The sequence below is a fragment of the Microplitis mediator genome, chromosome 8, assembly GCF_029852145.1.
Source record: "Microplitis mediator isolate UGA2020A chromosome 8, iyMicMedi2.1, whole genome shotgun sequence".
NCBI lineage: Eukaryota > Metazoa > Arthropoda > Insecta > Hymenoptera > Braconidae > Microplitis > Microplitis mediator.
The window spans coordinates 17,621,140-17,636,375 of record NC_079976.1 but is presented as its reverse complement, the minus strand read 5'-3'; the positions used below and the strand labels follow the sequence as shown (position 1 = coordinate 17,636,375).

At 39.5% G+C, this 15,236-nt stretch overlaps 2 protein-coding genes across 2 annotated transcripts; both read right to left on the bottom strand.

Annotated features, from left to right (window-relative positions):
* Positions 1-4,165: 4,165 nt before the first annotated feature.
* LOC130673855 (uncharacterized) lies at positions 4,166-5,599 on the bottom strand. Its single transcript, XM_057479069.1, has one exon. The coding sequence runs from the start codon at positions 5,597-5,599 to the stop codon at positions 4,166-4,168; it is 1,434 nt and encodes a 477-aa protein (XP_057335052.1).
* A 1,142-nt stretch (positions 5,600-6,741) lies between these two features.
* On the bottom strand, positions 6,742-7,690 carry LOC130673854 (uncharacterized). Its single transcript, XM_057479068.1, has 2 exons — positions 7,687-7,690; positions 6,742-7,514 (listed from the first exon to the last, which is right to left on the bottom strand). The coding sequence occupies exons 1-2, from the start codon at positions 7,688-7,690 to the stop codon at positions 6,742-6,744; spliced, it is 777 nt and encodes a 258-aa protein (XP_057335051.1).
* Between the last annotated feature and the right edge of the window lie 7,546 nt (positions 7,691-15,236).

Genomic DNA, 15,236 nt, shown 5'->3' with positions numbered 1-15,236 from the left:
AATAAAATTTTTTTGTGAACAATTTATTCATTTGTTTGTTTGACAATTTTTTTTTTTTTATTTTAATTTTTTTCTAGAACATAAAAAAAATTACAAAAACAGCAACCTGCAACAATATGGCAAATAGAAATTTTTTCAATTTTTTAAAGAACATCTGGATTTTGGAGTACGACAAAGTTCAAGCACTGACTCAATTTGTCAACAAACAAATTGCTGTAACTTTGCAACCATTGCAGATACAGTTTTCGACCTTCCATTCGTTTTTATACAGAATGAGTTAAGCTTTCTTATAAATTTTAAACCTAACGTTTATCTGTTACAGTTTTCTAAAAACACGCATTTATTTATAAAAATTATAAATGTATTTTTAATGCTAACAATATGGTGAACAAAAATTTTCCAAAAATATTCAATCAATCCATTTGTTTATAAAAAGATTATAAAGTTTATGAAATGGCATGTAAAATTTGAAAAGTAATCATATAATGCCTAACAAGAATATAAAATTAGTAATAGCTTAAAATTAACAAAAACACTTGAGAATACAAAATAATAATGCTCACTATACGTATCATTAGAGTACGAGTGATGTACTATATATATATATATATATATATATATATATATATATATATATATATATATATATATATATATATATATATATATATATATATATATATTATCATTTAAAGACGCCGTAGAGTGTATATTATATACCTATATATATTATATATATATATATTGTAATATGTCTAAAATCTGGAGGTTCGAAATTCGCCCGTTTGAGAACGTGGTGGCGTCCTACTCGCTAAAACGAAGATCGCGCGTAAAATCAAAATTGAAAGTTAATTTGAATTAATTTTAAGTGGAGTTGAGAGTTAAGTTGTTTCAATCACTATTCTTTATAATAATATTTTATAATATTTAAAGTTAGACTTGAACTTGATTTTGAATAATAATTAAATTGTTCAAATTGAATTGATTCTTTTATTTAACTAGTAGGTTTGTGAAACTAAAACACGAGGTCTCTATTCGAAACTTATAACAAATTTATTTTAAACACCAGAAAAATTACAAGCTGCTTGTCTTCGAAGCTCGAAGAGAGTATTGATATATGATTTTCGTGTCCCACGTTTGAGATGAGTGGGGAAGGTGTCCCGCGTGGAAAGACTGGTCGAGTGGGGGAATCACGTGGCTCCTCCACTTGAGTTGGGCTTGCCTTGAGTCCCTTCAGTGCATCTGCACTGAAAGTGCTACAATTTTGGTTTTCAGCTGTTCAAGTTACCTGCACGCCAACACCTTAGACACTCATCTCGGAGTCTGCACCTTTTTACGATAGGATTTACATTATGGTCTAGACTATAAGTACTTGGGAAAGCCCCAACAGTTTCCATCTGTTTTGGATTTTCTAAGCTCTTCTTGTTCCGTACTTATTTTAATTTTACAATTCTTGTTTATTTTTTATTTACAAATATTTTACTTAGTTCTATTGTTTGAAGTTTCATTTGAATAATGTTATCAAACAAATACTTTTTACTATGGGTATTTTCTATTTTCTATTTCTATTTCTATTTTCTCTCAGTGACCATAACTTTTATATACCACTTACTTTAAACTCAGTCTTATTGTAGTTATTCAAATTATCGGGTTTTTCCCGCGTCGGTTTACAATTTTATTTCAAAGGATGAGGGCGCTGGGAATAACCCAGTCGTCATAAAGTTGCGAGTACGCGAATACGCAACACCTCCCCCCTTATTTTTAAAAGATGTTTACTTATGAAAAATCTTTTACATATCTCTAATTGTTCTTACAAAATAAAATCTCTCATTTACTCAAGGGTTTACATTTCAGTTAATTAAAATAATAAATATATATAGATAAAGATCAAGAGGTGAAATGCAAAAGATTATCAATATCGTTAGCGTAAATTTCCATATTCTAAAATTATACAATAATTATTAAAATTTTACCCATGAGCATCATACATCATACAACGCATACATTTATAATCTTCGTGCACACCCATATGTATAATAAAACTCACAGGGAAATATAATTACTTAAGATTAAACTACACACATTCGCGCGTACCTGTTAGGTTTGAAAAATCTGTATTTTACGGATGAATTAAAGTTAGAGTGAGTATATATTGAGAATTTTTTTGTTTGAATAAAAGGGGAAGTAGGGAAGTTCGGAAGTTCTTGTTCGTCTGTTAAAGCACAAATTTTTTATGCATTCGTTGGTCACGTTTCCATTAGATACAATTTTAACTTCCTATTTTTCTTACTCGAGGCCGCTTTTGCTAGTGGTTGCATTTCTCTATTTCCAAGTATCTTAACCCTCTCGTTTACTTTAGCAGGCATAAAGCCCTGCACAACGCCCCGCGATGCCTCCCTGAAGCGGTATTAACCCATAGTGGCGGTGAAGAGGGACCGTGTGTCGACAGGGTAGTCACCGCGCCGGCAACATTTGCCAGCAGGCATACAGCCCTGCTAAACGCCCCGTGATGCCTCCCTAAAGCGGTATCAACCCATAGTATCGGTGAAGAGGGACCGTGTGTCAACAGGGTAATTACCACGCCGGCGATATCTTTCAATTTCTTAAATAGACTCCAGGCCGGTTTCTGAAGCGGTATCAACCCAGAATTGGTGAAGAGGGACCGTGTGTCAACAGACTACCGAACCTGGCCGTTTTTATGCGCCCTATTACTGAAATGCAACCGGTTTTTCTCATCTCTGAAAACGGAGTTTCCAAAATTAGAGGTACCTACGTGTTCCTGTTTAGAAGATAACCTTGTATAAGCAGGAAGTACATCGTCTTCATCAGTAATTAAACAATTTTTACTGTCATTATTCTTGTCTGAAATTAAGCTGGAATCATTAACCTTATCTGAATTTAAAACTGTCTGCGGCCTCATCAGAACGTTCCAGGTTGTGTACTAACCTCCCACGCGTAAGGAAAATAATACACACCTGTTCTTGGATTTGCAAATATTGAATACATATCTAGTAATGCTCTGTATCGTTTTGAGGAAGAGTCTGGAATGGGATACCATACTGTTCCCGACTCAAAAATGACGTCTTACTGACGGATGGTATCGAGCCGAGACTAGCACCGCCACCGTGTCCACTCTCTCTCTCTTTCGGTGTGTCAGTAGTGTCGTTATTATTGTCTTCTACACTAAGCTTATGCTTCGTGATGTTAGATCTGTCCACGATTTCTTCCAGGACATGCTCAGTTTTCCCATGCATGAAGAAAACAGAGCAAACCTGTTCATGAATTATTGGCTTTAAATCATTACTAGGATGACAGTCAGCGTCGGAATCTACGAGTGATATGGCGTCTGCGCAGACGAATATCCTTCGCAAAGCCCTATGGCTGCCATCGTTTTCTACAACAGTTATGTCATCAGGTGGTGGAAAAGGGTAAGGCTGAGATATAGTGAGATTATACGTTTCAAGATTAGGGTTCTGTTTAAATAACTAATAACTAATTAATTACTAAGTGCGAGGATGAGAGGATCTGGTGTGTGTGAATTGGCGGGCAATGAACAAATTTATTTAACACTGAGATTTTAATTTAATAAACACTATAAATAATTTATTTACAATATTTACACTTTATGTTAATTGTTCATGATGAGACTTGAGATAAATTACTATTTATTAATGCTAATTTAATGAGAATTACACTCGCGATCAACACGTGGCCAAGATGGCGTCGAGGCGCGAAAAGTGCCGGTACACGAGGTGAGACTAATTAATGTAAAATAATGCTGAGATAAACAATGAGACCAAAAATAATGCAATAAATAATTAGGGTAAATTATTATTAACAAAAGGCACTGAGAACTGTACTGAGAACGCAAGGGATTATGATCTTACGAGACGATTTATGAGAGCACGAGGCGTCAGCCATGAAATCACTGTAACTATATGAGTGAGAGAGAGCCTTGGAAGAGTGAGAGAGGCAGCGCATCCGTCTTCTTCATCCCCACTCTAGCGGTCCCTTGAATGAGAATGCGACTAGCGGAGCCGCCTATAGTAGATGACTGATCGGTAATGCAGGCGATAAGATATCGACGGTGAGAATAGAATAGCTGAGCGCGGGAGATTTGAACATTCTCCCCGCCTTCTCCTACTCGTTGGAGAAGTGAGACAATTTATGAGAATCTTCCGTGGTCGATGAGACGGGCAATAGCACTAGTTTGCTTATTGGCCTTTTGAGAGTTGTTGATGCAGTTTTGAGAGTGACCACTCTGATGAGACCATCGGCACCGGAATGTAGTTGGATGACACGGGCGAGCGGCCATTTTGTTGGTGGATACCGCTCGTCTGAGAGCAAGACAAGTGATCCAACTGCGATGTCGTGATGAGAAGTATTCCACTTTGAGATTGATTGATAAGATTGTAAGCATTCTGTAGACTACCGGTCCCAGAAATGCTGTAAGCGTTCTTGAATATGTTGCAGATGAGATAGTCTTGAGGTAGAGATGTCCGGGCGTGAGAGCAGTGAGATCGTCCGGATCCTCTGAGAGTGCGCTGAGAGGACGAGAATTAAGAACAGCTTCAACTTGTATGAGAAAGGTTGAGAAATCTTCATAGGTGAGAAGTGTATCAGCAATGGTTCGCTGAAGATGATACTTTATTGATTTTACTGCAGCCTCCCATTTTCCTCCCATATGAGGAGCCCCAGGTGGGTTGAATGACCACTGGGTTCCATCATTGGCGAGATGCTGCTGTAGGTGAGATGATTCCTTGAGAGCACCGGTGAGAAGTTGCTTGAAAATGAGATCAGCACCTTTGAAGTTCGTTCCACAGTCACTTCGCAGTGTGCGGCAAATTCCCCGTCTGCGAGTGAAACAGCGGAATGCCTTGAGAAAGCCTTCACTGGAGTAGTCAGTGACAACCTCCAAATGAACGGCTGATGTTGAGAGACAGACAAAGACAGCAATCCAGCCCTTATAGCATCTGGTACCGCGTCCTTGAAAGAACTTCAGAGACACTGGACCGGCGCAATCGACTCCAGTGTTCTCGAAGACGAGAGATGGTGAGACACGTTGAGATGGAAGTTGACCCATGAGTTGTTGAGATCTGACTCCCCGCATTCGTGCGCAGGTGAGACAGCGATGGATGAAGTTTTTAATTGGAGCTCGTCCACCAATTATCCAACACTTCTTGCGAACATGAGATAAAGTAAGCTGGGTACCTCCGTGGAAAGTGCGTAGATGAGAGTCTGAGATGATGAGACGTGAGAGCATACAATCCTTGGGAAGGATTGCTGGATGCTTACTGTCAGCATCCAATGCTGAATTTTGAAGACGTCCACCGACTTGGATTACACCAGCTTGATCGATGAATGTGGTGAGACGGGTGAAACAGTGAGATTTCTTGAGAGTACTGCCTTGAGATAATACTGAGATTTCTGATGAGATATATTCCTGCTGAGTTGATTTGATCCAATGAATGAGAGCTGATTGTAATTCAGCAGGTGTGAGAGGTAAGATGCTGAGTGATGAACCAGGTACTTTCTTAAAACATGAGATTGCTCTGAGACTGTTGCAGTACGCCGTAGTAGAGCTGTGAGTGTAGTCCATGAGTGAATGAGAGATGATAGTGGCATGAGAGGTGGACTAGTTGAGACGTGAGACTTGCAAGGCCTTATTTCTGAGTTTACTTGCTCTGTTTCATCTGCAGCTGAACTGAGAACATGATGAGATGGCCATTGAGAGGGAGGATCAGCTAGCCAGCTGGGTCCTGACCACCATAACTGATGGTTGATGAGCTGAGATGCGGTTAGACTCCTGGATGCACAGTCAGCCGGGTTTTGTTTTCCTGAGATGTATCTCCAGTGTGCATCTGGAGAATTTTGCTGGATTGCTTCAACTCGATTCTTGACGAATTCTTTCCATCTTGTTGGTTCACTGGTGACCCAAGCAAGTGTTGTTGATGAGTCGGTCCACAAATAAATTGGAACATGAGATAATTGCAGCGTAGATGAGACATGAGAGGCCAGTTTTGAGAGCAATAATGCAGCTGAGAGTTCGAGTCGAGGAATTGTGAGACGTTTGAGTGGTGCGACTTTAGTTTTAGAGCAGATGAGAGAGATGCTAGTCTGTTCGCCGGGTTGACAGACTCTGAGATATATCACTGCTGACATGGCAGCTTGCGATGCGTCAGAAAACCCGTGAATCTCGATGCCAGATGAATTTGGGATGAGATTGATCCATCGAGGAATTCTGAGATGAGAAAGTTGAGGTAGTTCATCGCGGAAAGTTTTCCATCGGTGAACTAGCTCTGGTGAGAGTGAATCATCCCAGTCAACCTTTTGTAGCCAAAGGTCCTGGATGATGATTTTTGCTTTTACAATTACTGGTGAGATTAAACCCAGAGGGTCAAATAGCTGAGCAGCCTCTGAGGTGATGGTGCGCTTGGTGATGCTGAGAGTTTGAGAAGTCTTGCCAGTGAATGTGAGAACGTCTTCTTGACAATTCCATGAGAGACCCAAGATCTTTGAGATGTTGTCTGAGAATGAATGAGAATCTTCTGGACTGAGTGATGATGAGATTTTGCTGAACTGAGGGTGGTTGCTTTTTCATTTAGCTAGTGGAAAGCAACCTAAATCGCAAAGTGCTTTAACATTATTTGCAATGTCGTTGAGATCGCTGAGATTGTCGGCACCGCCGCCGATGTCGTCGACGTAGCTGCCTTTTTGAAAGGGTTCCACTGCTAGTGGATATTAAGACCCTTCGTCGATGAGAAGTTGTTTGAGAGCTCTGCCAGCAAGATATAGTGCTGGTCGAGTGCCATATGTGACGGTGTTGAGTTGATAAGCCACAGTGAGACCATTCTCTGTCCAGAGGATGCGCTGATAGTCCCTGTCATCAGGGTGGATGAGAATTTGACGAAACATCTTAACGATATCAGTCAAGAAGATGGATCTGTGACTTCTGAGGTACAGAAGTACATCACAGATCTTTGATTGCAGGCTTGGGCCGATATGCAGATGATCATTGAGAGAGCTAGCTGATGATGTTTTGCTTGAACCATTGAACACGACCCTCAACTTGGTAGTTTCGCTGTCTTCGCGCACAACGCAATGATGAGGTAAGTAATATACATGAGATGGTTCAGGCGATGATGATGAGACTCGAGTCATGTGTCCAAGTGATTCATACTCGTTGAGAAAAGTAGTATATTGACCTTGAAGTTCTGGGTTTTGAGAAAGACGCTTCATGAGACGGTTGAGACAGCGCTGCGCAATATGACGAGATTCACCTAGCTTCTGATATGATGATTTGAATGGTAGACGGACGATGTATCGTCCTGATGCATCTCGAGAATGAGTGGATAGGAAGTGAGCTTCACACTCAGCTTCCTCGACGGTGAGAGTTTCGTTGCAGGACTCTGGAACTTCTTCAAGTTCCCAGAACTTGGTGAGAGAGTCGTGCAGTTGAGCATTTGAGATGATATGATGAGACAGGCTAGGTGAATGATGAGATTGTTCATGAACTGGGCCGAGAATTGTCCAATTAATTAATGTAACGGGACCTAAGTCCGCCTCCGCCGACCGGAAGCCGATACCTCACCCTTTTGGGCATACTCGCGTTGCATGTGGTCCCTATTTTTGACACTTCCATATATTATAAAAGCGAAATGTGAGCATAAGCTCACATTAACTTACCCATTAGGCATGCATTGCATGTGGGTGTCTCATCAACAACCACCACGAGTCCGACCTCATTCGGACCCAAACACTTCTCCCATTTCTGGTCAAAGCGGGGCTTGGAATGGATCCCCCATGGTACCAGACTTCAGCTCTGGTGAACCGCTTGCTAGGTATAGTGGTGGGGCGCGCAAGTTCTTCCCCAGCCCATAAGGGCTACCTCCACTAGGAATATATTCACCAAGATTTCAGATACGCTATTATAAACACATACCCTCATCCATCACTCAATGAACTCTAATCTACGAGTTTTTTGTGGACGCCATTATGTTTTGAGGCACAAAATGGCGGCGGTTGGTCCACTCGTGCCGAGAATTGTCCAGCCAAGCATGGTTTGTTGAGCTATTGGTTCTGATGAATTTCCTGTTATGAGACCAGGTCGGATAATTTGACCGTAGTAATCTGCGCCGATGAGAAGGTCAATTTTGCCAGATTTGTGTAAATCTGGGTCGGCGAGTTCTAAATCTTGAATATGAGACCAAAGAGTAGATAATATTGTGACTGATGGAATCTGCGCTGTGATGTTCTTGAGAATGTGTGCGTTGAGGTATGCGTGTGCTGATGAGATGGTAGACTGCAGTTTGAATGAGACCATGCCTGAGGTTTTCCCTGATGAGATATTGCCAACTCCTTGCAAAGGTATGTTGCATGGCTGAGAGATGAGACTGCAAGTGCGAACAGCAGCTTGAGAAATCAGAGTAAGTTCTGATCCAGGATCAATGAGAACTCTGATTCGATGAGACGAACCTGATTGATGAGAGATGAGAGCATGTGCGGTTGCCAGCAGCACTGTCGGTCGAGATGTCACATGCTTGTGATCTGGAGCACGGCTGATGGCAGATGAGATGAAAGCTGCTGCTTGAGAAGAGCAAAATTGTTATTGCTGAGAAGTTTGTTGCTGAGCTTCGGGATGAGATGCAGGTGGTGATGAGACTTGCTGCGTTTCAGCAGCTGCTGCAGGCGGCTTCTTGGTAAGCCTCATGAGACGAGAGTAGTGCAGCATGAAGTGGTGAGGCTCGTCGCACTTTTTGCAACGGTGACGGCCCTTAGATTGACAGTTTTCGAAACTGTGGTCGCCAAGACAGTTTTGACAGAGATGAGCATGTGCTGCTAGCTGGAACCTTTCATCCGGAGACATTGCCTGGAATCTCGGGCATCCGACGATGAAGTGATTGCCCTCACAGCAATGACAGTAGTCCGATTTGAATGAGAGTGTGCTTTTCGGAAATACTGGATGAGACTGAGTCGTGTTATATTGAGATCTAGGAGGATGAGATTGCAGATTTCTTGGTGGTGGATGAGACTGCGAGTGCGTTTGATGAGACTGAGACTGCCCTTGCTGAGATTGCTGAGACGGGGGCGCTGTTGCGACGTGTACTTGAGCTGATGAAGTGCGAGGTTTGGTACCCAGGTGGTTGCGTGAATCATGAGATGGCTTGCGTGGTGAGACACCACCCTCCATGGCTTCACGAGCTCTGGCGCGACCGGTGAGAAACGTACGAAGGTCCTCGTAGCTTGGGAACTCCGTTGACGTGCCCAAATGTACTTCCCAAGCCTCACGTAGTGAGAGGTCCAGTTTCTGGACGATGAGATGGACTAGAATCTGGTCCCAATGCTCGGTTGGTGATCCTAATGACTTGAAGGCCTGAACTGCCTCATTGGCAGTGTTGATGATGGACTTGAGCTGCTTGGCAGAGTTGCTGTCAGCTGGTCTAATGCTAAACAGCTTGTCCAGCTGCGCTGAGATCAGCAGACGCTTGTTGTCATACTGCTGTACGACGGCGTCCCAAGCAGATGCAAACGAGTCCCTAGTGACTCTGATGTTTGCGATGAGACGGGCGGCATCACCCTCCAATGCCGATTTGAGATGATACATCTTTTCCACAGAAGTGAGAGATGTATTTTCACCGATGAGAGAGACAAACAAGTCGTGGAAATGTTTCCAGTCTTGATACTTGCCTAAGAATTTTGGCACAGGGATAGTAGGGACATTAAGCCTACTTCCAGCTGGCACGATGAGACTTGAGTTGGCTAAGACATTGCCTTGTGAGGGCAGTGTTGCCTCCAACTCATGTATGCGATGAAGCAAGGCATCTTGAGCTCCTTGGAACATCTTGAGAGCTTTTTCGAAAGAACCGTCGGTGAAATATTTATGTTCGACCGTCACGTCGGTCTTAGACGAGAGTAATTTCTCGTGGTCTTACGTGAACTTGTTCCAGTGCTCGGTGAGAAGGTCCAACTTTGCGTTGGCTGCACGCAATGAGAGAGATTCAATAATACCGGCTTCAGCGGATGCCGAAACAGAGGTAAAAATTGAGATGCGGTGCATCTGCAGCACAATTCAGTTAGGTACAGTAGCCATATCTGTAAAAAAGCTTAATGAGACACACAAGAAACAATACAATGCTCAATTGAGCCTGAGAATTTTAATGAGACACAGAACAAACTGACAGTAGTTTTCTGGGTGATGATGAGACGCTGAGAACTGCTGCAAATGGATGCAGATGAGAGACGCTGATGAATGAGAAGTAACTTGTGCACTGATCACTTCACAATAATTAATTTGCACTGTGGTGTCCCTTAATTATTTTCCACAAGTGCAGTACCACGTCCAGGGTACTCGGCAATGCACCTGTGTTGAAGTGAAAAATATACACGAACTAAAAACGTCACTTTTAGTCACTGAGAAAGTTTTGTAAATAAATTTATTCAACCAATTCACACGATCCGGCTCGAAGGACCAAAAAATGTTTGAATAATTAATAACTAATTAATTACTAAGTGCGAGGATGAAAGGATCTGGTGTGTGTGAATTGGCGGGCAATGAATAAATTTATTTAACACTGAGATTTTAATTTAATAAACACTATAAATAATTTATTTACAATATTTACACTTTATGTTAATTGTTCATGATGAGACTTGAGATAAATTACTATTTATTAATGCTAATTTAATGAGAATTACACTCGCGATCAACACGTGGCCAAGATGGCGTCGAGGCGCGAAAAGCGCCGGTACACGAGGTGAGACTAATTAATGTAAAATAATGCTGAGATAAACAATGAGACCAAAAATAATGCATTAAATAATTAGGATAAATTATTATTAACAAAAGGCACTGAGAACTGTACTGAGAACGCAAGGGATTATGATCTTACGAGACGATTTATGAGAGCACGAGGCGTCAGCCATGAAATCACTGTAACTATATGAGTAAGAGAGAGCCTTGGAAGAGTGAGAGAGACAGCGCATCCGTCTTTTTCATCCCCACTCTAGCGGTCCCCTGAATGAGAATGCGCCTAGCGGAGCTGCCTATAGTAGATGACTGATCGGTAATGCAGGCGATAAGATATCGACGGTGAAAATAGAATAGCTGAGCGCGGGAGATTTGAACAGTTCATCGAATTCAAAACTATATTAGATGGATTCGTAGGAGTCAAGTTATTATGGCTACTAAATTATAAAGTTTAGATACAACGAATGGATAAGCATATGAAAATACAATTTCAAATAATACAGGCGTGTCGAAGAAGTGGAAAATTTCCTTTAACTTATACAGATTTGTTATTAATTACTTAAATTTAGTACTTGCAAAACTAGTTTATAAATTCACTATTCTATATATTATATTTTACTTGTATTACCTTTTCAGGGGATATAATTAGTTTTTTATAAGTATATATCTCTATAACTGAACTGAATATTCAAATCTACCTATTTGTTTATAACGTTTTAACAATTTCAAATGTTATGTATTCTGTCATCTCAGTGTCTTATAGACAAGTTATCATGCTCTAATACTAATACGGGAGGCTCTTTGAGATCGTTGAATCGGAGGTTGAAATAAATGACACGTCGGAGTTCTTGTGGGCAGTCAGTGGTTCGTTCCGCGAGAATTTCTTCTGTGGAGAGCCCTGCGAGTTTAAACGATTGGTATCTGTTTGTTCTGTATCCCCTTGATCGCGTTTCTTTTTAAAACAATTCTTTTCAATATGGTTAGGACGTCTGCAGTATTGACAGAAATCTTTATTATAAGGCTCAGTTCGTTCTTTATATGATTTATTTTGGCAATTTACCCGGAAATGCCCTGATTCACAACAAGAATAACAACGTGGGCTACTTTCATGGATGTGATGAATTCTAGCCGTTCGCGCTGTGGGGTTACTAAGGTTATTTAAAACTTTTTGCCGTTCTCTCATTCCATCCTCTAAGCGTGAAGCTACATCAATTGCTGCGTCTAAGGTTTTCGGTAGACTTTGAGAGACCATCGCGCTTACCATTGGATCACGTAATCCACGAGTGAAGCTCGTGATCCCTGAATTAATAAGCATAACTGATACTCCGATAAATTGACTCTCGTTAAATTTTTCCTTAGCTGCTTCAAGTCCTCGGTTTAGTATTTCGTTTACACGGGCCCCAAAATATTCCGCGCGTTCATCGTTTGTCTGTTTCACTCTTTTTAGTTCGTCGTGAGCCCGGTCAGTGTCCAATGATTTAGAGTACGCTGATTTTAAATTAGTTATAAGGTCATCGAGTGTGTCTGGTTCTCGTTTGCTGTTGAGTAAAATGTCTGCTTGTCCTTCTATTTTACTTCTAATTATCGCGAGTAAGTTAATGCGGTCGTTAGGTCGTATAAGAGAGTCAGCGAGTTTAGCTTGTCTTGTGAATTTAGTTAATAGACAAGATTTTCCGTCAAAACGAGGGACTAGGTCAGCGGCTAATTTCGAAGATAAATAAGAAGAAGACTCAGTAAACGATCTATTATTTTCTAAATTTCCGGTGGCATTACTGCAGATGGAGGAAGCGGATTCGGGGACATTAATTATAGGTGGGACATTATGAGATAATATTGGAACCATTTCCATTGAATTTATAGAGGAGTGTCCCGAGGTGGATTCTATGAGTGTTGGCTCGATAACAAACACTCCACTACTATTTTCTATTTTATTTCCAGAGTGCTTTGAATTTATAATTTTATTACTTGGGGTTTTGTTATATGTTGTACATTGAGCTTTGTTACGTACGTGACGCGACATTTTACTCGTTTGGGGACGCATTTTCGTATTGAATTACCTCTTATAAACTAAATTAATTACGCCAAATACGCATACACAAAGGTTCAGATAATAAAAGTATTTCAATCTATATGGTCACTTAATGAGAGAAAATAATGGTAATTGATAACTTACAATAACTGCAAAGTCTATTTCAATAAATTATTACTATGATGATGATTCGTGATGTTGATTTTCCGTGAGTGAAGATCGCTGTTGCCGAAGTTGACTCGTTCCTTGCAGAGGGATCGTTGTTAACCACCGTTGACTCGTTCCTTGAATGAAGATTTCTGCTGTTCGTCGGTGACTTGTCCGTTGCCAAATGATATTGTAGCTGCTTATGATGATTTGATTTGATTTAATAAAAGCACGTGGTTGAGGGGATTTTACTTTAGCGGCCACTGCAACCACCCGTCTCCGGTATCTACCCACCGATCTTAGGGAAACCGCTTTAAAACCCAAGATAGAGAGGAGCTTTTAATTATTTTGAGTTATTACACAAAGTTCACTATAAAATTTTTTTTGTATTTGTTTTAAGACACAGATTTTACACCAATCCGAAATAAAAAAACTTCACCACGAGAAGAAAAAAAGTATGTATTTTACTTGAAATTGGTAGAATGTTAATGATGTGGATCACTAAAACTTTTCAGATAATTTTATTTAAATATGAGTTCGTTTAAATTTTCACTCTCTTCTGATTGGCTACCTTGTTTAATTAATAACAATTTACTTGATCGTCAGGTGAAAAAACGGCAGAGGACTTTTCGTCCCAGAATTTCGTCTTCTATGTGGCCTTAAATTTTGGGCCGGAACTTTTGGGACACCCTGTATATGTTTATATATATATGGGTCATTCCACCAAATAAAATTATTTTTACGGGGCGACCCTCGTCGATTTGGTTCAAACTTTGTGGAGTCGTTCTATATTTAAAAAAAAAAATTCTCTGAAAATTTGAGCCTTCTACATGCAGCTGTTTCAAAGTAATGACTTTTTGAATTTTTGAAAAATTTTTGTTTTCAACTTTTTTATTAATTTTTTTTAAGGAAAACTTTTTTTTTTAAAAAATGAGCACACAACAGTTTTTTGTAGGAAAAATTCTCAGCTTTCCAATAGAAATATCTATTTTCCATTTTATGTTACAGACGACCTTTTGAAATTCGATTAAAGATGAAAAAACGATTTTTATGACTGTGCGGCGCTTGATACATCGAATTTGATATTTTTTTCTGAAAGCTGGGACTTTTTCCGACAAAATATGGAATTTTCACGACGTCCATATTTTTTGTTTAAACAAAATTGAATACAATATAAACCCTCTATGATTAAAAAACGTTAATTCTTATTTTTTTTTTTTTTGAGCATGTTGATACGTTTTTAACACAAATATATCCTAAGCTATCAACAATAGGTGAGATAGGGTGCACTGCTTGTGTTTCTTTCACCGTATTTGACTCCAAGTATCGGACGTCTAAAACATTTATTTTCTATAAAAAGTCATCATTCCCTGATTAAACGAAACGATTTGTAATGTTAAAGGCCCATAAAAAGAGTGATTTAAAAGTATTCAAAAGCATTAAAAAGTATTTAAAATGTTTTTTCCAATCGTTTTAAGTCGTTTCTTTTGATAAGGGTTGGTTATAACAGTAAAATCAACGCTGGTAAAATTTTGAATAGCCCGGATGTATAAATTTTGCGGTGTGAGGATATGTTTTCTGGTATGTATCTGCAGTAAAGCTCTGGAAACAAAATTTTTAAAACTATTTTTCATGATACCGGCATCAATGTTTCAAGTCTAGGAATTAGTAATTTGAACTTTGATTCTTGTATTTTGTTCAATAGTGATTTCAGACTATTGATGTCATCTGCGTTAATGACAGTTCTGACTTTGTAATCAAGTTTTATAAAAATTTGTGTACATACTAAATAGTATTTATGGTTTCTGTTTAATTATAAATTGCAAATCATAAGTTACGCGTACACTAATGGTTGATCACACCATTGGTCTTAAGTTAACTTGATTCTAACTGGCTGCTGACACTGAAAGTAATTTTCAATGCAGGTAATCATGAAAAAAATAGAGTGTAACACGAAATGAAACACGACTTCAGATTGCAGTTATCGTCAGCTTTCACCTACGGCTCGAGCAGCCTACTTTACTCTCATCTGACATCGTTTTGTTTCATCTCTCACCACACAATGAGCTATGTGAGTTTGTTAAAACTATAAAATCAATGACTTGCATTCAAATAATTATTGATTTTGTTCAAGCAAAAAATATGCACATCGTGAAAATTACATATGTTGTGGGAAAAAGTCTCAGCTTTCAGAAAAAAAATATCAAATTAGATGTATCAAGCACCACACAGTCATAAACATGGTTTTTTCGTCTTTAATCGAATTTTAAAAGGTCTTCTGTAATATAGTTTAAAAAATGAATATTTTTATTG